The sequence below is a fragment of the Aplysia californica genome, unplaced genomic scaffold, assembly GCF_000002075.1.
Source record: "Aplysia californica isolate F4 #8 unplaced genomic scaffold, AplCal3.0 scaffold00729, whole genome shotgun sequence".
In the NCBI taxonomy this organism is placed as follows: domain Eukaryota; kingdom Metazoa; phylum Mollusca; class Gastropoda; order Aplysiida; family Aplysiidae; genus Aplysia; species Aplysia californica.
This window is the reverse complement of record NW_004797999.1, coordinates 289,160-312,985: the sequence shown is the minus strand read 5'-3', so window position 1 is coordinate 312,985 and position 23,826 is coordinate 289,160. Positions and strand designations below refer to the sequence as shown.

The 23,826-nt window shown below is 39.2% G+C and overlaps 1 protein-coding gene across 1 annotated transcript; it reads right to left on the bottom strand.

Moving 5' to 3' along the window:
• Window positions 1–7,119: 7,119 nt before the first annotated feature.
• LOC101859272 (PSME3-interacting protein) lies at window positions 7,120–23,721 on the bottom strand. The gene is made up of 7 exons (XM_005108875.3): window positions 23,591–23,721; window positions 20,409–20,525; window positions 16,840–16,932; window positions 15,976–16,097; window positions 15,204–15,343; window positions 13,446–13,501; window positions 7,120–7,823 (listed from the first exon to the last, which is right to left on the bottom strand). The coding sequence occupies exons 2-7, from the start codon at window positions 20,512–20,514 to the stop codon at window positions 7,600–7,602; spliced, it is 741 nt and encodes a 246-aa protein (XP_005108932.1). The 5' UTR covers window positions 20,515–20,525; window positions 23,591–23,721; the 3' UTR covers window positions 7,120–7,599.
• Window positions 23,722–23,826: the final 105 nt, after the last annotated feature.

Genomic DNA, 23,826 nt, shown 5'->3' with positions numbered 1-23,826 from the left:
CAACGCTAATGTATTGTCTATACAGTAGGCGTTGGGGCTAGCGAATAGAGCTACCTCGCGCCGGCAGAGGGCGTTACCCCTTTCCAAAGGTAGAATGGAATGATCGTCGAGTTTGAAGGCTATCCTGTTGAGTATAATTTTCTGAGTATGCTCTGCAGAGGTGCAAGCTTGATTGTGTGACGTTTACTTCGATATTTTGTCTCTGCTTTCCTTGCTTGTTTTGCGATTACATTTTTTTTTGTGTGTGCTGGGTTTTTTTGTGTGTGTGTGGGGGGGGGGTGTATTTTTTACATTTGGTGTGCAGTGGATCTATTAAGCATCCCTCCCATTTCTGCTTAGTTGGCCTACATGCAGATGGAACGGTGGTACTGTGGGTTATTGTCCAAAGTTTAAAATAGTGCTGGCGCAAGTGCTGGACACTGTGTTCATTGTTTGTGCCATTGAGTTGTTTTGATGGCTTGTGTTGGCCGTTTTAACTATTTATTCTACTCGATTAAATTAGGCGTCTGTCTTTCATGGCAGACTGTAGTAGTCAGGAGAATACCCTGCGCTGTGGTCACGAGGGTCATTTTTAAATTGTTCAATCCTGCACTCGTTGTTGAGATTTCTTTTTTAAACAATAGAATTCCAACAACATTATATTATAATGAGACCTTGCTTTTGGTGACGTTCAGAACATATGCAAATCTCCACCACTCATACCGTCCCTATACCTCCCTCTTTTTAAAAAAATCGTAAACATTATTGTATCAGTTTTACAATTTCTTTCAAATTTGTCTCCCGATATGAAAACAGCGTCCTTTTATGAGAAGATCAAACTCATCAGAGCTATTTTTTGCAAAGTATTTTATAGTGTTTAGGTTCAAGAACAAAATGTTACTTTTAAAAGGGCAAGAAGTTAACTTGATGGGCACGAAGTCTTACCGAGAATTTTGTCCCATGTTTCTTCATAGCGCCGCATATTAATAATATGATGCTTGCACTACATGTATAGTTCGTGGCCTATACCCAGGCCCAGGGTGAGAAAAGCAACGATAATGACTAAATGTATAAGGAGGTTGAGGCTGACAACAGATTGTTGATAATAATACAAATACATATCTGTATATATTGTACATACACGCATGCATAATTTCTTTACCAGGCTAAAGCTTTTGATGGGTTTTTGACCTTACAACTTCCTTCTTAGTACTGTGGTTATCTGGCGGTAGTGCCTCGGGTTAGAAAAAATGTGTTCAGTTTGGGCGAGCCTATTTTGGGCGTTTGTTTAAAAAAATTTATTAAAAAACAATCCAGAATATTCTGTTTCTCAAAGTGATAGTAGCCTTCATTTAAACTTGTTTTGTGGAAGCAGAGAATTACATTTTAAGAAACTGTTTTCGCGTGACATAGGTTTGGGATTAAACTCCTTTTGAATTTTTATGTTTGCAAGTTTAACGCCCGATAATTAGTTACAAATAAGTAATTTTGGAGACTTGGGGTGACTAGAACTAAAATGGACTGACCATTAAATATATGTTTGAAGTATTTTCAAATTTAATGTAGCTTAGACAAAGTGCAACAGTGAACCAATCATAACAAAACTGATTATTGTTGTGATTTTAATTTTTGTTTGTTCCTTGTTTTTACTTGTGTCCCAACTGCTTGCTTTCATGTTTTTTGTTGTTCCGATGTTGTTGTTTTTATAATTTTCAATCAAAATCGAGCTGTGATTTTTCAATGAGAAAATAAAAGACACCCCCCCCCCCCACCCCAACAATTATAATTAGTATTTTTTCTGTTTGCCTTTGTTGGTTTGGGATTTCAATTGTACTTTTGTCTGCCGACTTGTTTGTTGTATTTTCATTGGACCTTATATGCTTTTACCGCATGGTTGTGATAGTGAATGAACCTAATAATATGAATAGGAAAACAATGCCAGTGTACATACATTACAATATCAAACCTGAAAGAACAGGCTTTGTCGAACATTTAACCTAGTTCATGTAATGCTTTTTAAAAATTCTATGACTAGTAATTGTAGGCCTGTTGTTACTGCATGTTGATGATGGCAAACAGAATACGTCTTTTGAAATTGGGCAGTTGTCTCAAATTCATAGAAAAACAGAGGACAAAATGGCTTGGCCCTTGGCCACTCACCTGTTAATTAAGAATGTCACATACAGCCAGCCTCGAATGCAAGCTATAACGCCAAGTACTAAGGCTATAAAAGAAGAGATAGACCAAGCAAAATATGGATTGAGGGAGTCGAGGAAACCCTGCAAAATGATTATATCTCAATTGAAAGAGCAGCAGAACTGGCCTAGCATAGATTAATAGAAAACTGCTCCTCCTCTCGACACTTAACGGCAACAGAGGATGAAAAAGTAGAAGTAAAAAAAGTAAAGTTGTCTCAGTATATCGTGCTGGTCTGTGGAACGGATGACCCTGGTTCAAATCCTTATCGAAGTAGTCTTTAGTTTGGGTTGTTATTTGGGAAAATTTCTGTGGAATAGTTCCACACCTGTTTGGTTCTACTGTATCTTGTTTGAGTTGGTCGGTACTATCAAAGGTCCCGCCAACATTTTCTCAGTGTTGATAGAGTTTTGAACCTCATCCCATAGTCGTTCTTTACGAATACCCTGTTCAGCAGAGAATCAGCGAGGGAACAAGATGACAATAACAGAAAATAAAAGGAAGGGATTGAAGTTAGTCTCTCTTGAAATCCATGTATGAATAATGCATAAGTAAAAGTGTTTGTATTTGCGTGAGTGAGCTCACATACAGAGAGGACATGTTATGTGTGTGTGTGTGTGTGTGTGTGTGTGTGTGTGTGTGTGTGTGTGTGTGTGTGTGTGTGTGTGTGTGTGTGTGTGTGTGTGTGTGAACATGTACATAGTACATGTATTTGTTAGAGTAAAATTCTGTCGGGGAAATATTGCATCTCTAAGAGGTATGAACCAGTAATTCGTAAAGATATATGAAGGTAAGTTAATTGAGTAGTTACTAGATATTCAAGATGTTGGAGTAATACTCTTCGATTTTGCTCAAGTCACAAGTCTTTGTGAGGACACAAACAGAGAACACTCATCCCATAGAAGTATTAGAAGGCTTCATAACATAAACCTTTCACCTTAGTTTTAGTCTCATGTCGCCCAGACGTTTTCATAAGTCCCATTTCTTGCTGTTAAGATCAAGACTGGAGTTATACTTAACACTGAACTTGAATGTGTGATATATATTATGTAGGCCTACATGTATTTACGGGCTTCGTTAATGATAGATGTGCTTACTGGCCTTTGTTAGAGGCTTCAATGGAAATGTACATTGTATGTATATTGTACGGCTTTTTCTGGCTTCCGTGATATATGTATTTGTTGGTATTTATAATACATGTATTTGTTGGCCTCCATGATACATGTTATTTATAGACTACTATGGTACATGTATTCACTGGCTTTAATAATACAAGTACATGTACTTGAGTAGGCTACTTCCAGCAGGACACCTCTCGTGTCATGGTTCCAGGGATGATCTTAGTTCTTAGCCTTAGAGTACAGATTCTTTTGAATATTCTAAACATTCCTCAACATAAATGGACTCAACGTTCGTAATATGGTTTTTAAATGTTAGTGAGTGCTAGCTTTATTACAGTAGATAGGTAGGCTTACAGAGTGATAGGGTCTACAGATAACATAATGGTATCAAGTGGAAGAAAAAAAAGATAAGCTCACTTTAAGGGAAAAAAATCAAGGTAGTAGCCCCTAACTTACACAGTACGTGTAGTGGAAGTATCCCTCTATGGCAAGTGAACAACCAAGTAATTCACAAACTGGATTCTCATAAACAGCAAATCAGTTAAAAATAAGCCACGCCATCATAAAAAAAGTTTAAAATGGTTCAAGTTGTGGAAGGATTAAACAAAATGATTAATGAATTTATTATGACCTTGCCAGTTTTTCACTTAATCCCTTCATATTATGTTTTATTTTAAAGCTACATGTACTCAATTGCCTGCAATCTGTGGCTCTACTGCCTGTGCAACTACTAAATATATCCACATCTGTAAACGCCAGCCAAGGTACATGTAGCTGTCAACTGCTCATACATGTAGCAGTGGTATGGTGCACACAACGGTTCAATAGTGACTTTCGCTTTTACTCTAAGCGGGCATTTACTGCGATGGTAGACGACCATTAATTTATGATTTTGTTCTTAAACCAAAGTCAAGTCGATTTCAGATTGTGGCATTATTTAATAATTGGCCTTCTTTTATTAGGATTACCATACATTCATATTATTTCTTATAGTAAATTATGTTTTACATCCGAATCGATACAGTGTAGATAAATTAGGAGATAGGCTGCATAGACTGACCCTTGTCAGAGCCAACCCAGGCTGAGCGAGACAAAGTATAGTATTCCAGTAGAAAGTTCATCAACAGAAATAGAACTCAAGTAGTTTGCCTGCTACTTAGGCTTAAAATATTATAACAGAATGAATAATAAATGGGGTTTCTTTTTCGTAAGACAAGACTTGTTGATTGAACTTTTTTGATTACTCCATACCTAATACTGAAAAGAATTCTCTGCATTTGAGCAAAAACTGATCTGTTACAATTAATTCATTCATCATGTATACTACATGTACATGTACTGTTAGGTCTTGCAAATTGCTGTGGTTTCAATCAGAAATAAATACGGAAATTTGATGTTCATGTAAACAGGAGGAAGTGGCTTCTTTTTTATGCTTGAAAATGTATCATTATCATCAAGCATTGTTCATGCTTTTAATGCAAGTTATATCAAACATGCAATTTTCATTGTAAGCAAGTAATTATATGTATTATTGTTTGTGCCATTTTACAGACACACGCCTTACTTTGCTAAGCTGGACACTTTTTGAACAAACACAAAACCTTTAATTGCAAGCGGTAACTAAAACATTAATATCATATACAAGTACACATAATGTACATTGACTTTTTTATTTTTGAAGGTCAAAGTTCAAAGTTTTTAGTCAATTCATGATGATGGTGAACAACATTTTTGGCCCATATCTGGAAAACAGTTTTCAGTCTTCAGGCTTTGATATCTACAATAACACTCATGGTGTACAATTTATACATACATTGCTGTCGTGCTATACCTCATCTGATTTGACCAATTTATTTAAAATCATGATCTGTGAGACTTTGCTTTTGTGGTGCGGGAATAAAAAGTTTTCCGACAATTGTCACTTGTTTCCTCTTCTTGAATAATTACAGCAAAATGGTGAGTTGTTCTGTACGTCCATCGAGATGACAAAGTCAAAGACTATCTCGTCATCTTGGGGTTGGGGATGAGTGACAACTGATCAGGCCTATCTGGTGAAAATGGTGAAATGGTGTAGTAGGTTTAAAGCCCCTGTCAACACTATTAGGTTATTTAAGAGGCAGGACCTCCAAGTTTAACACCCATCTCCGAAAGGACGGAGCCAAATGGGAAATTCCTGTAAAGAGCCTTTCCCAAGGACATTAGGTCGGATTAAGCTGAGGCTCGAACCCCGAACATGTTATCCCTCAATTACGGGTTCGGTATCCTAACCACTAGGCTACTGACGCCATGGCCTATCTGAGCCCAGAAAGTTGTGTCACAATATGGGGATGGTGGTAGCAGATCTAATCTTCCTTGCCAACCTATGCTGCTCAGCAGCTTAGTTGCAGCAATTGGGTGGGTCTCTCACAGACCTCTGCAACCTTGAGAACATCTGAACACCCCATGACCTGTTCTGGGCAGTCTACTGCCATGTTGTGTGGTCAATAATGTAGCCCATCAGGGAAGCTTTGAGGTTGTCCTTGAACTCTTCCTCTGTGACTATGAGAACATTTGCCTTGTTGTATGTCGATGTGGAGTCATGCCACTTGGACAGAAGCAAGTCATGTTTTTTTGTGTTTTAGTATAAGTACTAATTATGGTATGTTTGTGTCAGTTAAAAAATAACTTACTGACAATAACAGTAACAACAGTCATTTATTGTGCAGAAATAGTAAAACAGACAGAAACAAGTGAATGGGAGAAAAGAAGTGGCACCCTCCAACCACCCGCAAATTAAGGTTGGAATTTTAAAAATTAAGAGACTACAATATCAGAACCAGATTCGTTTTAACTAATTTAACACAGCTCCATTATATACAGTATCCGGTGCTTATTAAAGAGCAAGCAAAATGATATGTGGAAATCACAATCATTATACGCGAAGCAGAGTCGTGAAATCAGGGGCCCGTCAAAAAGATATATATGGAAGAAACAGGCCTTTTCCGGTCAGTTTGGCAATTTTTATTGAATGTTTGTTTTTGTGCTCAACACCTTTCCGTGTGAATTTTATTGAAAAACGATTAAAGGCACTCTGAAACCAGGCAACTCCCACCTCCTTAAATTGCAAATATCTTGAATTCTGTTCAAGATAGATGGGTATTTTTTTCATTGAAAGTAAAGCAAATGAATAACCTTTCAGATGATACCAATAGCTCCACATGCCCAAAAATTGAAGAGCGCCTGATTCCACAGCGTTGTGACACGTATGTATACAGAAAAGTGACGTATAAATCTTTGAATATTTCTCTTGTTCAGCCATTGCAACATACTTGAAAGCCGAACTGAAAAGAAGGTGATTTTATGGGTTGGGGAAAAGCAAGGTCTACAAGTTAAGAAGTAGGACCTAATAGTAGCATTCTAAAATCACCTGCTGGAACTCAAAAATATTTCTTTGTGTGATTTTAGGAGGATTTCTTATAAGTACCAATGTGACATGTGTCACTGAAAGGTGTCCTACTTTTAACAAGTGCCAACCAGATACATGTCACTGAAAGTGTCTTTCTTTTATCAAGCACAAAGTGCACTGGGGCTCTCTGAGTTTGTAATTCTGATCGTACAAGGATTAGTATACACTCTAAACTGTTACCGGTACTAACTCAAAACCTGTGAAAAAACAGCTTAACCATTCAGAGCTATGAAAGCACGATCAAGGAAGAAAACGAACTGAGGGGAACTTTGGTCGGTGAGAAAATTCCTTGTCCATCGCATTAAGTAACCCTGTCATCATATTTCATGTACATAAAAGACAAGAATTCAACATATAAATTATTCAAATGAGCAAGTCTTCAGTGATAATATTTTATTATCCATCACCATTTTCATCAGTCATCACATACAAAAGTGAACATCAAGACTACCCTTTAAAACTCCCATAACAACAATTCAAATCGCGTGCAAATAAAGCCCAACAATCTTCCCCTTTCCCTTCAAAACCAAAACTGAAAGAATAATTCACCCATAGTGAAACTGATAAAAAGGTAATATCAAGTCCATATTACTAACTCATAATTCGAGTGAGCTTTGAACAAGCATGAAGGATAAAGAAGTACAAGCACTCCTACACTCACCTGTCAACATATACACACATACAGTCCAGTGCACCTGCATAAACACACTTATACACATACAAGCACACACAAACATGCACACTCACACAAACACATGTTCACAGTACATCTGCACACACACACACACCCTTACAAACACTCACAGTGCGCCTGCAAAAAACACATCCACACACTCACGCAAACATACCAACAAGCCATTACTTATTTTCTGCTTTCATTTTCTGAGCAATCTCCTGCAATACTCTCTGCACTGCCTTGTTGGGCATGATAACGTGGTCAGCCTCCGAGTCGCTCGAGTTGCTGGTGTTCTCTGTGCTGCTGTCCTCGTCGTCGTAGTCTGCGATGCCCGGTAAGATGCCAGCCACCTGCATCATGCCGTTGCTGGGAGGAAGATTAGCCATCAGTTTGGCATCAGGTCGCTCTGAAAAGAAAGTTTTAGTTTTAACAGTACTTGCAACACAATAAGGTCATATAGGTGCCAAAGATTAGAGGTGTTACAAGCCAGAAACAAACACAAAAAAGAAGGAGGAGAGGTCAGGACGACAGATGTTTGATAGGAAAGAAGGAGCAAACCACACCAGAGCACCTTTTTAGTTTTAGTAAGAATTTTACAGCACTTGCAACACAATAAGGTCATATAAGTGCCGAAGATTAGAGGTTACAAGAGAGTAACAGACACAAAAAAGAAGGAGAGATAAGGATGATAAATGTTTGATAGGAAAGAAGGAGCAAACCACACCAGAGTACCTGCCAACCACCCACTCTGAAATGAAACAAGGAGTTGAGTCGGCATTACAAGACTAAGTTATCCCAATGCACTTGTTATGTTAGTTGAAAGAGACGGTACAAAAAAGCACAAACACACATAAAAAAAAAAAAATTTATTCAAGTCGGTATATCCTAGATTACTAACTCTTTCTCTGCCAAATTCACAAACAGACAAATAACCAGAGAGGTGCTATGACTGCAGTTTGGTTTTATTTATAGTAATGACTGCAGTTTGGTTTTATTTATAGTAAAGAGAAGCACAGTGACAATTTGATGATAATTTAGTGCTGGGCAAAAAGCAAGACAGACAAAAATAGCAGAGGGACTCTAAAGAAGTGGCACCCTCAAACATCCAACTTGTGCGAAGATTGTTGATTATCAAGACTTAAAACAGATATCACAGCACATGTAATTTATTTGGACAAAATCCATAAACGTATAATTATAATGTTTAAAAAATCAATCGCTTTGTCAGTCAAATTCATATGTTATAATAGGTAAAAACTCTAAAGTATCAGGTGACCCCAAAAAAACTTTACTCACAGAGAAACCCATACTTTACTTTTACGATCCAGCGGCCATTTGGGTTCTAGCCCTTCGGTCTGTCGATATGGCAAAGAATTGACAGGTTTTAATCAGCTGTGCTTTGTCGCTGTATAGAGTGTTTCCGATGTCTGGGGAGGCAGGTAGGTAGGTGCTACGCAGGTCACAAAGTGCTGGGCAGTTAAAGAGGTGGTGTGGTACTGTTTCATCCTGGCAGTCACACAACGGGCAGTCGGGTGGGGTATCCTTGCGGATCCTATTAAGGTAGGAGTTTAGTGGTATGTGTTGTGTTCGCAGGCGAAATATCCTGACTTGTTCTCTTCTACTCAGGGAATTTATTGCATCTTTAGAGTTGGGGGCTGTCATGTGTGCAAATTAATACAGTTCTTCCAGTTTTGCCCATTGCCCATCCATTCAGCCACTGTTCCCTGGTGTTGCATTTGATGATGTTCTTGGCTGTCTGTTGTGATACTGGGTTGTGAGGTTGTGTCTGTGATACTCCCTTCTTGGCAAGGGTGTCTGCTCTTCAGAGAAACCCATAAAAACGGTTAAAATAGAGATAGAAAAACAAGATTTTTCAGGCGTACTTGGTCACCATCAAGATTCATTATGACAAATTTACAAATAAAAGTTCCAAGTTTGAAGGAAATTAGAGTACATGCTCCATGTGACGTCCGTTTCGGGCGATAAACGCTCTGAGGCACTCGACGAAAATGTCTATGCACTTTCCATTTGCTCCAAGAAAATGGGTCTGACGTTGATGGAAACAGTCAGTCCCCGGAGAAAGTTGTATTTGAAAATAGCAAACGTTGCAAAAATTTGCACAAAAAATTATAACAACGGTTGTAAGAAAAGATGCAAGACGTGTATAGAGCTAAAATAATTTCATGGAATTATTGGAATACATTGTTGCTCATTGCAATCAAAACAACCAACATGAGTTTTGTTGATCAAAATCAATGTGAATGTCAACAAAAACAAACAAAAAACTGCACGGAGGTTACACGGAGTACAAAACAGTTTGTCCCCTGACACATGCGTCGGTCCTTGAACTCTCGCTGACGTTGGGCAGGTGTGACCAGCGATGTTTTGGGCTGTTCAAATATAATCTTACACCTTTTTTGGGACTCCCCCCCCCCCCCCCCCCGCAATACTTAATTTCAATTTTTCCCCCCCCCCCCAACCCCATAATATTACATTAGTCGCTTATAATAATGATAATAATAATAACATGACATTTAAATCGCGCAAATCCATGTTACAATCATTGTTCTATGCGCTATTCCTGAAAAACATGCATACATACATACATGCACACCTAATAATTATACAAGCGGAACTCTTCCGCAAAAACTTACGGTGTCATTTTATCACTTTAGTTTATTTTTAACCGCACCGGTGTAATCAAAATTAAAGTTACTACCAGTAGGTAGCGTAAACACGGCCTCACTGGCACTTGAGGCCTTCCGACCGCATGGTATCGGTGAAATTGCGGCAATACCGATCGCTGTTTCTTTGCTCTTTCGCTATAAAACACCAAATGCCGAACACCTTGTAAAAGTTCAGCTTTACCTCGTTACAATGGTGTAAATTGTTTATGTGTCCGATTATTAGGAACTGGAGAATCGCCGAGGAAAGTGAAGCCCCCCTCGCGGTCAGAATGCGTGGTCGGCCGGTTGAAAAATTGACACGAGTGCATTCAAATGCTTCGCGGAACGAGGGATGATTAAATACCGTCTTTTCATTGGCGGAGAACTGTAGAGCTTTAAACGGGCTTTCCCGTGGTATATATTTTGCCTTTGGCGTTTAAATTTAAAAATACCGTCAAAATTTTTAAAAGATCATTTTTTACATGAAAAATGTAAAATACCGGCTCAAAACAGGTATCAATTAATAGATTAGTTTATTTCCTATTAGAATAAAGTAATTAGCATAGAGTTATTTTGCATCAATCCTTTCCATGAAATTATTTTAGCTCTATACACGTCTTGCATCTTTTCTAGCAACCGTTGTTATAATTTTTTGTGCAAATTTTTGCAACGTTTGCTATTTTCAAATACAACTTTCTCCGGGGACTGACTGTTTCAATCAATCAATTCCGCGAGACTCAGAAAGCATGTTACCCCGCACGCGGGTAACACTACAGTATCGAGCCGACTCGCTCGCCGCGGGGGCCGGTGCGGTGCCGGCCGGGTCAACGCTCGGTGTTTTTATTGAAATAACGACAGATCATCGTGTTTGAGGCGATAAAATACTGATTTGTAATGATCTCATCGTCTTGAAAAAAATTAGGCTCCATATATTTGTTATAGTGATTGTACTCTGTTAATGTGGAGATGTTTAGTGCACTTGGTACTCTTTTATTATCTGTCAAACATGGGGTTGCAGCCAGTGACTGACTTTAACAAATTTGATCAAATTTTAAACAAACTACCATTTTCTAAAAAATTGACTGCGATGTTAAAGAAAGGTATCAAAATGCTCAGAGGATATAGGCCTTTCAAACAGAACAGATACATTTGGCATACAGTTACTTTGAAAATTTAGTTTCTGGTACCTACTACCAGTGTATAAAGTGTGAGATGGCATATGCCATGCTTACCGCTCTAATTGAAGAGTTAACTCTCTTTTTATGCGTTTAAAACATGTTGTGATAAATTTTTTTCACCAAAAAAAATGTAACATTACACTGGTTAAAGACCCTCCCCCCCCCCTCCTCCAGGAGTAAGATTATATTTGAACGTCCGGGTTAACAGTTGTCCCGATGATTCGATCCATGTCTAGATCTACGCTCGTAGCCTTAGATTTAAAGTCTTTCACAAATGTTTATACTAGATCTATCTATCTGGTGCTACAGAACCAAATGCAAGCTAAGTAATCTGACGATCGTTTATGATTGATTTATGGTAGACCTATTCTAGATCTGGAATCTAGATAAGATGATTCAGCCCAAACAGGACCATTGAGGGATTGGGTTGGGTCGGGCTGGTTTGCTAGTCAGATTGAGGACGCAAAGCGGATGTCGTGGCACAAGTTGATTGCTCCCGACTCGTTGCCTCAAAACCAAACGTGTAAGTTTTCAGGCGATGAGACGGGCCATCATACCGACCCGACCCGAACCCATCTGCAATGGACACCCCGTACAAAGGTACAAAAGTGGCATTTTAGGTACGAATTGTCCCCCTAGGAGTAATTATTTTTAGTCGTGGAAAAAGTTTCGGTTATTTTTAACAAAGTTTTATTATTTCCCCAACTCATGCGGAAAATAGCCTAAAATTAAGGAATTCATGAAAATGGCTAAAGTTGCGCTGAGGGCAAAAGTTGCGGGTTGCAGGCGCGAATTTCTCTTAGGACAGAACAATGTCTCTCAGCTGCTGGAGGGTTTGAAAGTTACTGCCACATATTTCGTCCTTTAGGTACCCCCAAAGATGGAAATCTATGGGGCTGAGGTCAGGACTGTGAAAAGCCCAGGGGTTCACTGTGCCAAGACTGACAAATCTCTCGTCGAAGTGGTCCCTCAAAAACTGAAGAAAAGTTCTCTCAGTGTGTGGGGCAGCACCATCTTGCATGAAATAGTGCCCTGCTCTCACTTCCATTCCATTCAACCTCCCTAGAGCTCTCCAAAACCTGGTCAACATCTTGAGGTAAGGGTCGGAGGTGACCGTCAGCGTGTCTCCATCCCTGTACATGAATCGAAGAAATATTGGCCAATAATGCTCTAGCGGCTCATGGCAACCCAGGCAGTGACTTTCAAGACATGGAGATTTTGTTAGTGCACAACGTCAGGCTATGCAGAGCCCAAGAATATGTAATTTTTGTTAGTAACTTGTCCATTCAGGTAAAAGTGTGCCTCTTCACTAAACCATGTTCTGCCCAGCAATGTCTCGTCGTCTTCAATCTCCTTAAGCAACCACATGCACATTCTCACTGTCTGCTGCATTGGCGTCCCCGAGCTTTTGATGTACCTGGATTTTGTATGGTTTAAACTTCAGATCGTACTAAAATGAGCGTCGAACAGATTCTCCAGAAATAGATAATACAAATCCGCCCATACTATGATGACGAACTGACTTTTGAGGTTCTTCGCTCGAAGACTCAATCACCACTGCCACTTTCTCTGGAGTGCGCACTTGCATCGGCCTCCCACTGTGGGTGACCCTAGTTTTTTATCTCGTTTTTATTTCAACAGAGCCAAGTGAAGTCAGCCACCCACTTAAGTATTGTTACTTTACTTGGTATTTTCTTACTCTTTGGTGCTTATTCCAACCCATTTACAGAAGAGACTCCGTGTCTGCATAGGGGACTTTGTTTTCAATATATGTTTCAACCATAAAAAATATGTTGTTCAACAGTGAACTGTATCTGCAGAGAAGCCATAGCTGCTTCGTAGGCACTTCGTTGTTTTTATTACATATTTCTCCTTTAGGTTAGATCAGCTAGCCTCCTGTCAATTTCGGTGTGAATTGTGCACTTTGGTGGCGAGTTATAGGCTTTCCCGTGGGTACAGGTTTTTTTGGACCAGTACGTATATTCTGGACAATTTACAATCAGATAAGTGAAACTACCCTGACCTGAATATGCAGTTCTGACAGGCCAAATATGTGCCCATCTCACAGCAGAATCTACCCTTGATAGTAAAAACTGTCACACTTTCAAAGTCTTCCAGAAGTTGTAAAACCAGAAAAATTATATGTCACAGGTCGCAATCAATTCAAGGTCCAGGACAACTTACCTTCTTCTTCATCAGGCTTGGCTTTTTTCTCATCTGTTTCTGACTTTGAATCTGTACTGAAAGGAGGACAAAAGACAATATATAGCGCCTTTAATATGACAGACATTCTGAAATGGCTTAACAAAAAAAACTTCACAGTCCATACAAGCTTGGCCACATGTAATATTAACATATCAACAAAAGCAACTCATTACGAAGAAAACTTCTAAGGTTTTATGGGCTAATTGAATTCCTGCCTTCAAACTTACAGCAAGCTGTTGTTGTTAGCGATCCAGTAGCATTTGAGTGTTAACTCTTCTGCAAAATGCCATTCTGTAATAGCTGCATGTCTGTTCTAATTGTTGTTTTGAGGAGTAGAGGCAGTTAGATGTGTGGGGTAGCTTGGGAAGAAAACATCCCCTTAAATCAGTTAGTTTTCAACAGAAGAACAGATGATGTTTCACTGTCTCTGAGGGGTAGTCACATAGAGGGCAGGCAGCAGACTGCTTTACTCCAATTCGTTTAAGATGTTGATTGAGGGGAACATGTTGTGTTCTAAATTGGAAGATTATGGATTGATCTCCCATCCTCAACTCATTGATTGGATCTTTGACCAGTGGTTTATTCATGTTAGAGCAAGCTAATATTCTAAAATGCTTCCCCGGAAGCTGACAATGTTTCTGAGTGTTCTATGGTCTTCTGGGGTAATAATATAGTATACACGCATAGAGTTTGCTGTCGAGCGCGGAATGTGATAGACAAATGTTATTTATTATTATTACAAATGTATTATTAAAAGGATGATTGTATATCTATTTCCAGAGGGCTTACATTTGGCATATACATATAACAGAAGTCATGATTTTTTGTGTGATTTTAGATGGCTTAACTGGTCTGCTTTGTGCTAATTGGTAGGTGGATGTTCACAATGCCTTTCACCCATGACATTCACACTGAACCGCCCATGAACTCACACATTTCAAAGGCAAAGGCCTTGCTGAAAATTCTTTCAGCATGTGAGGCTGAGGCTACTACACTTGCAGTTCAGAATATGTTTTGGCTTGGTAAAAGTTATAGTACAGTAACAGCAAGTTCATCACACAGGTACTTCATAAAAAAAACCCCCAACTAATTAAGTTGACAGACTAAGAAAAACCTTCCATAATTTTTTTGAGGGAGGGGGGTGGAGAAGGGGGTTGAGGTGACTAACAAATAGAGCAGCGAGAAACCAAAAGGTGGTGTAACTTGTAACTTTTATAACGGTGGAGCAACACGCAGAAACATTTATTTTCACATAAACATGTACTCAACATGCTGTGATAAAGATGAAAGTCAGTCTTAGACCAAAATCAAACTGACCCATCAAGGTATGCCCTACAGGAAGGCCTTGCATCATGTAATGAAATGGTGTAAACACTTATATAAGTTTATAGTTTGAAAAAAATGTAATGATCTGAGTCAGGGAAAGCTGTGAAATTAAAACTTTTTTCCATTCATCAAAGACTATAGTACTGTAAATGACAGGATATTTTCATAAAACATGTTGATGATGTGTGATCTTATTTTGGGATATAATCTCCCCATTATTCTGAGCACCAGGGCCAGTGGTCCACCTTTGGGATTACCTACACGTGTCAAATAGAGAAGAAAACCCCTGCACCTGAAAAAAGAATATTTGACAAAAAAATAAGAGTTTGTCATGAAAGTCCTATATTTACAAATCCCACCCCCCCTCCCAGAAAAATAGTGGAATGTTATCAAATTTTCTGACACACTAACCTTTTCCTTTTAATAGCACCAGAGAGCAGCTGCAGCTGGGACTTTTTGCTGGAAGACGAGCCAGAGCTGGAGGAAGTGGATGAGGAACTCGCTGTGGCCGACGCCCTTTTCTTATCCTCTACAGTTATCACAGACTTGCTGTGGCATATGTTAAGGACTATTTACATAACAAGACATAACAATGGAAAAACAAGCAGGAAAAGAATCTTTGCACAAATTATAGACTCTTTTTACCAACAATTTTTAATCCAGGACCTATCACATATAACCTGGAAACGCTCAATTAATAAATTATCCTTTTTCTCCATTTTTTTTTTAATCCAGAAAATATGGCTGAATGTTTAGGAAAATTAAAACAAGGGTTTTAACCAAGACAGAGACCAAAAATTATAACATACATTTCTTATCAAATTTGACTCCTTCTTATTTCATTTTTTTTCATAAATTTTTGCTTCTGAAAATTGCTATAAATCTAAAATAATATCAAAATTTTTCCTTGCAGGTTTTTTTCTGAGGTAGCCCTAAAAATGTTTGTGCCCTATGTACTTGGTAAAAATGCAACTTCTAGTCATAGACAAATTTCTGCAAAGCTCTGATATTTTCCATTCAAAAAAACCCCAGAACCACTTCATTGGTATAAATTGAAGCAGACTACCCCAGGGCGGTCAAGAAACCACCCAGTCATCTAGCAGCAAGGCTTAAGTTTAGCACCCATCAGAAGGATAAGAAAATGAAAGCGACAAAGGGCAAAATTGGCAGCAACAAAGGATATCTTTAGTTCTTTAATAACGGACTGCTCCTCACTGTTCCGATCCTTCTCAATCTGCATCTGTCTGTTGGACACATAGTTAAGGAACTGAACCTCCTCGTCATCCAGACCTTTCACACTACTCCCTGCGGGGAGAAATAGCAAAAACACACAAATCTATTTATATACAGTAATGCATTAACACTTTAAAAAAGAAAATGACATTAGAAATTAATTCAAGTCGTCAAACCAATTTTCTTCACATGAAAAGGAACCAAATTTGACTTGACTTTGGGACAACTTTCTCACAAATTGAATAACTTTGACACATTAGAAAATTGGAGCATTCAAAAGCAAAAGAAGGGGATAATAAGCAAGGAGAGTTGGTGTTGTACTACAGTATGGATTAAACACCCAAACAAACACTGAGTAGTTAAAAAATGAGGTTGCACATCAAATGTCTTTCAATGTCACTGATAAGACCCAGCTCAGTTCAGTGAAGAGCCAACCCCCCCCCCCCCTATACAATCAATGTTTAAAAACACCATATTGGGCATGTCAAGGCTACAAAAGGGAACAATAATTGATACGATTATCAAGAAACTTTATTTGATACAACAATGCAGCATAATGTCTATGCTTCCACATGACAGCAAAAGACACTGCTGACAGGGGCGACTGCAGTCAAACATCTACTTATGGCACGGCTTTCAGATCTAAAATATTTTCTAAATCAATTTCGCTTCAAGAATCTTACTTAAGACAAGTACTCCCCATTTTCAAACAGGCATTAGAAAATTCATCAAAATATTCAAGTACTGCTAAAGGGCACATCATGATTCCCCACAGTTACCACGAAATAATGATAGAAATTCATTCAATACTAACGAAGTCTGCTGTCTTCCTCCAACTCTCTATCTTTCACATCCTTGTTCGCCTGCAACTGATCAAACAAAGACCTGGTTTCTTCTTCTGGACATTCTGTGAACAATCAAAATATTCATTTTTTTAAATGTGTTAACAGTACTGTGCATTGAAAATGCAGGGTAGTAAAAAAAGCAAACATTAGGAGAGAAATAACAGTGAAGTTATTTGTTCTCCAAAGACTTTAACTTCAACAGCCTGCAAAATATAACTGGTCAGTTCATCAAAGAAAGTACTGGTACTGAAGAAGAAAGGAAGAAAACGAGGCAGAGACAATACACTTAAAAAGAAAATATTACACAAAGTAAGAAAATTTGAGCATGCTGGTAGATGTTCAAGGTATCATACAATGAGCAAACGAGTTTACATTACATCTCTTGCTGGTCTGACAAGTTATCACATTCACACCAACAACAGGAAATTTAGTTTTAGTAGAAGTTTTATGGCGCTCGCAACTGCATAATAAGGTTATATGAGCGCCAAGGGGTGGATGTCAACAGAGAAGTCCCTACAGGGAATCAGGCTTACTCTGCTAACCTCTCCAGCTTCAACAGCACAAAGTCTGCTTCGACCATCAAGGCACTCCGGAAATAGCGGGTCACAAGAGTGTGACAAACATACAAAAGTAGAGGAAAAAACATGATAGTAAGGATTAGGAAAGATATTTAAGCAATATTTCCCTGTTGAAATTCAGGCACACTTATGAGCATGTCATTGATGAATCAGCCCATTTACAATTCTAAAGTGCATAAGAACATTTGGGAATGGCCGAAAGACACTTCAGTCAGTAGCACCGTCCTGGGGGGTACAACGGGAAAGGGTGGTGCAAATGAAGATATGACAACAAAGATAAAGAGTTCAAATCAATGGAATCATAACTTCAGCCTTTCCAAGGTAAAATATTTTACTAGACTGGCTCCAAAAGACAACTGACTGTTAGTAACCTTTTAAGTTCAGTACTCAGACATATGTGTGAGACTTGAGAGTGCAAGTCTATAATACTTATTATAATTCAAACTTATTACCAAGAAAGTAGAGACAAAAAAACTCTTACACTGAAATTTTGCTTCATATTTTATGATAATTTTATGCACTCTTATTGTTTAGAAACTAAAAGATTATTCCTCTACAAGAAAAGCTCCCAACATGCAAAATTTCTGATATATTTAAGTTGTGTTGGAATAAGAATTGGAAGAGGCTAGCCGTACTTAATGACTGGTTGGCTAGCCGTACTTATTCTTAATATGATGGCTAGACTGACCATTAAAAAGGCCTTCTGAATTGTAAATAAATTTTTAGTTTGCAGCAGACTAAAGTATTTGTATTTGAGACGAAACCAGGTGCCTTAATGACAGTGCATGTATTTTAAACCTCCTGTTTTCTAATGTTAACAGGGCCTAAGATAAGTACGGCTAGACTGTCAGGCTAGCCGTACTTGTTGGCTGAATTGTAAATGAAATTTTAGTTTTGCAAAGCCTAAAATATTTGTATTTCAGACAAAACCAAAAGGTGCCTAACTGACTTGCATTATTTAAGCCTGAATAACTAGATCTAGATCTAATGAGACCTGAGTACTCAACAGGTTCGAGTCGATAGGGCCAAACCTAGATCTAAGTACGGCTAAACTGGCAGTCTAACTGTACTAAGTACGGCTAGCCACTTCGATAAGAATTTTCAACACAATTCTCAAAGCAATTCAAAGTAAACTGAACCTAATTTTTTCCAAGTGCATGATGGGAAACCACGTGAGTTAAACATTATTACATTTAAAACTCAGTTACCCCTAGCGGACGATCATGGGTCTCAACTCAGAATTCTAAAAAAGGAGGAACTTTTCGGGTGATCGCCACAGAAGCCCATTTTCGCGAAACACCTATTATTATTTTACTGTTGAACCCTAGAATGCAGAAATAAAAACCATCAATTTACCAAGGCAAGGTTATTTCACACCAATTTGAGGGTTTGGGAGATAATATCAAGTAAGAGTCACGTACCAAATATTTACAATCTTGATTACGTACAGAAAGTGGTGGCGCCTGGGGTCTTGTGCGACTTACTTATATTTTCCCTTCATCATATTCGCCTGCATATATAAACCATATAAAAATGAATCTTGTTTTGAGCCTAGAACCAGAATATCGACGATCATGATTCATGTCATATATATAGATCTAGGCCTATATAATAAACGTGAAAGACAAAAATTAATGCTCAAAGTATAGTAGAATAGCTCAAGCAGACCTATTCAGTGTGAGAGGTGTAAGAACTGTGGGAGGGCAAGATGCAGTGATACTGAAAATCTGCGAATCTTGAACAGAAAGCTAAAATATAAAGATCTAATTTACTGTCACCAATCCAAAGAAACCCGAACACTTAGGCCGCTAAGTCCCATAACACGCTTACAAGTTATGACGGTTCCCGTATTCACACAAAGCCTGCACCAACGCACACTTTACTTTGCAGAGAGCTGTAGATAAGGTAGTAATCAAAATTCTAAACATAAAACATATTTGCTTCCAGTTTCAGGTTTTTTTTGTCCTCTGGTGTTGCGTCCAGCCCTCCCCCTATCCCCGAGTGCGTCTTTTCAAAAAAATCAATACCCCCCCCCCCCCCCCCAGTCCTGTACTTCGAAGCGCTCAGAACGCACGCAGGTTCATTGACCGGTCCCAATGGCGAGCCCGACAAGACACTTAACTTTCTTTTCGTTTTTTTCTTGTGTGTGTGTGTGTGTGTGTGTGTGTGTGTGTGTGTTATCCCCACAAGTGACAGCACAGTGACAAATTTCATGGCGACACCACGTTTGTAATGCCGAACCTGCATGTTACAATAATTGTTGCGTTATCAGACAATTACTGACAAACTTCTTGATGGTAACGAAAGCGAAAGTAGATCTTGATTATTCCAGTCGAACCTTGGTGACAAAATTCCGCTTGCCGCCAAAGCCACCAGTTCGCGTGAAACGTACTCTCTGAGCCGAATTAATATCACAATCCAGACTGGCAGAAATGAACTTAAAGACGTTATTGGATTTGGTTTTCAAATATGAGATCTTTTATGTATTTTCCCAGGTCTCGGTGATTTTTAAAAAATTCCCGGGACCTGGCAACCACCCTGCTCCCAACAACTCTCTTTCTGATTGGCCGGCTGTCGCGGTTGCGGAGTTTAGCGGAGGAAATGGCAGTAGCGGAAATCTGCTAAATAGCGGACTATTGAGACCCATGACGATGGAAGAGTCCAATGACATGCGTCCAGTCCTCGAGTGAACAATCAGCATTTGGCCAGATCATAGAATGCATGAAGTATTACCGCACACATGACATTTCTAACAAAACCTTTTAGGTTTAATTTTACCCTGAATTGTAAAAAAAAAACCCCATCTTACTGATTCTTTCTTTGCTTTGACACAGTTTTTGTCATTTTATAAACATTTTTCATGCACACATCCCTTAACATATTTCACAAAATACTGACAAAAATTCTGTCAAAATGGGGCAAATAAATTCTTCCGCGGTGAAAGTGTTTAAACATCTCACCAACAGGGTCATCTGGCTGACGAACTTTCTCCCACTCCTCCTGTCTCTTCTGGCGCTGCTCATGCACCTCTTCCTCAGAGACAAATTTCTTGAACTGTCCGCTCATCGTTTGGAATCCTTGGACAGTAGAGGAAAAAAATAAAATCTTAGAAACTTGACATCTTAACTTGACTCAGTCTGGTACTGGAAGAAAACAATCAATGTTATTATTGTCAACAAAAGTCAACGGAAAGCATCAAATTCAAACCACTAGATATAGATCTAGAGTACGACAAGGCACCTCGGCCCAGTCAGGTCAAGTCAGCCGACTGCCTAAACAGTGTTGTTCCAACTCATTATAAAGCCAATCTTGATTGAATATCTTGTTTTAATTTATTTAAACAAATGTAGAGATCTAATCTTTGTTGAGTAAATTCACATGTTAACAATTTTGTGGGTTTTGTTTCCCCTTTCACCAATTTTCACTGATTTTTTGCGAGAGAGCCAGTTGAATCGAAAGTAGGTCCACCATTTTTCATGTCCATAACATGAACTAGAAATCTAGATCTAGAGAAGCTCACCCAACCCGCGACCACTTGTCGTATTTTGCTTCTCAGCGGTATCTGTCGGCAAAATAGGTCAGGCAATCCATGTTCAGGGCCACTTCAGGGTGTCAACTTACGGTTTATACCGTGATATCGTCACTCATTCCAAAACGTCATTCGCAGATGTCGTATTTTAACATTTTAATGTTCTGCCCTAGGCGCGACTGCATGCCGTCAGAGGGACCGCATATGGAACGGGATGCGACCATGTGTGCACAGACATAACAGGTGCAAGAAAGTTGTAAGTACACTATTTAAAGGTTAGTATAATATAATCATTTCTTTAGCAAATTATGATGAAAACAATTATCTTATTATAAACAGAGGGTATAGATCTAGAGACAAGTGGTTGCGGGTTGGGCCAGCTACTCTAGTTTAGTAACTGTTCGAAAACTTCTCTAAGATTACTAAGAATGTTTCTGATAAAAAGCCTTTCACTTCGAACTCGACTGTGGCACTAGCAGACGACTGACGTTCTCGGAAAAGGATTGACCAAAAGTGGAACTAGACAAGACACGTAACTCTAATAAAACAGATTGCACACGAGCTGCACAAAAGGAAAAATGGGGAACTGGTCGCGCTCAGGGCACCCTCGCGCCAAGGGCCGATGTCTCTAGATCTAGATCTAGAGTCTAGATGTTCTTTTATCATAGGCCAGCTCTATTCGGACTCGAGCCCGAATATGGGTTTTATCTATTCGAACTCGGGTCCGAAAAAAAAAGGTTTATTTATTTGGACTCAGCTTCTAAGTGAGTTGTGTGAGTGTAAGGAGGTTACATCATATAAATGTCATCATGGAATTTTTTATGTAAAACTACAAGTAGAACTAGAATTGCTTACTAGAACTGCGTAATTGGGTCAAAAGTAAAAAAGGACTGCACTTTCATTAGATCTACCCAATGGCAGTGTCTAAGTACACGGTAACCGACAACTCAGGGTCTTTCCACCACCACTGTTTTTCCACATGTTTAATTTCATTTTGTTGTGTGTTATAGTTTTTCTGTAATTTTTTCTTTTTTTAATTACATGGCACAAAATCGACAGCCTTGGCCTCTTCCCAACACCCCTTACCCCAGCAAGCCGAGAAAGCGAGATCGCTACGCGCAATCTCATTGGTCGACATAATTATCTTTGCCCCCGGCAAGGTAGGCTGAACTTACTCACTCTGTTCATACTAATGATACAGGGAGGGCCAGTTTAGATAGATCTAGATATCTAGTAATTGGATATTAAAGCTCACGTCTCGACTGTTATTGTTGGGCGCGATCTGTCGATTTGCGCGATCGATCAATCGCACAGTGCATTTGGTTGATCGAGGAAACGTGCGACAATCCATCGATTGTTCCGCAGTCTGTTGATCAGCGGATCGCACAGCGCTTTTTGTTGATCCGTGAAATACAGTCAAACCTGCCCTGACGGCCACCTCAAAAGACGGCCACCTGTACAAACGGCCATTTTCAATTTCCCCGCGTGCGTATTTTCCATATAATTTAACTGTGTAAAATAGGCACCTGTCATGTCATAAATTGTGCACTGGCCCCTGGCATTGTGGGCGAGCCGTCATAATCTTATCCCTTGTCGTTGTTGTTAGGTAGTCTCTCCAACCGATCATGTTGCGTAGGCCCCTCCCACTGTTGACCAATAGGTACCAATTTTCAGCTGCTGGTGAGGTAAGCATGTGATCCCTCATAACCCATAAAAAGCCCCGCCCAGAACTCATACACAAATCATATGTGAGATGAGTGGTCACTGTTTCAGCAAGTGATAGCACAGGACAAAATATTGATTTATTTTCATTCTGGTAGTACGTAGATACTGAGACTAGGCGCCCGGTTACCGTGTACGTAGATACTGAGACTAGGCGCCCGGTTACCGTGTACGTAGACTCCGTAAAAAAAACAAAAAAACTAAAACTGCGCACTGAACGAACCCGAACTGCTGATGAACAGCAGTCGATATGCACACGCAAGGAGGTGCTATTCCTATTCTTCTTCTGGAAAAATGAAAGAGAGCTTCAAAACAGACTGCAGCGCCATCTGAAGCAAAGAGCATACTTCCTGCGGACACTTTTTTGGCTGAGTGGCCCATCTTGTGTGTACTATCTTTGTCTAGGCTACTGATAAAACATACAACATTGATACCGACTATTTAAATCAGTATCGATATTTCAGTAGATTTTTAGATCTAGGCCTACACAAGTCGGGACCACCATATCCAAGTAGTGCCGCGCTGTCACTTCAGCCATCAGAACTTCCGATGACGAAGTGCAGATTCTGATTAGGCTTGATATTTTACACACGGCGACACAGCATTTTATTTAGCACTGGCGCTAATCGCAACGCGGCGTTTTATTTAGCACAGGCGCTAATCGCAACGCGACGTTGCAAATAGATCTAGAATTCTAGGCACTTTCTAAATTTTAATGTCTTGATAAAAATGTTGAGCGAAGTGGCTAGCCATAGATTTCTAGATTCTAGCTTGTTTCCACAACCTCTAACCATTTTCATAGGCGTCCTACCAAATCAGTTCTTTAAATCCTGAACACTAAACCCCATGAATTATTTCCCAAAACTTCAAACGAGCATCAGTGTCACTCACCCAATTTACGTCGCCAGTCGGCAAATTAGAGAAAACAATTCACAGTACTGTGACAGTAAATCTGCACAACAACAACTTGAAAATACATTCACGACTCACGTTCGACGGAGAACCCCAGATTTACTCCAGCGGTAAATAAAAATTAAACTGGCGAAAATTAGCCGGTCGAGATTTTATTTAGCCGGTTTTTTTCGTACTCCTCGCCGTTAAAATCACCTCATTTGGCCTTTTCAATT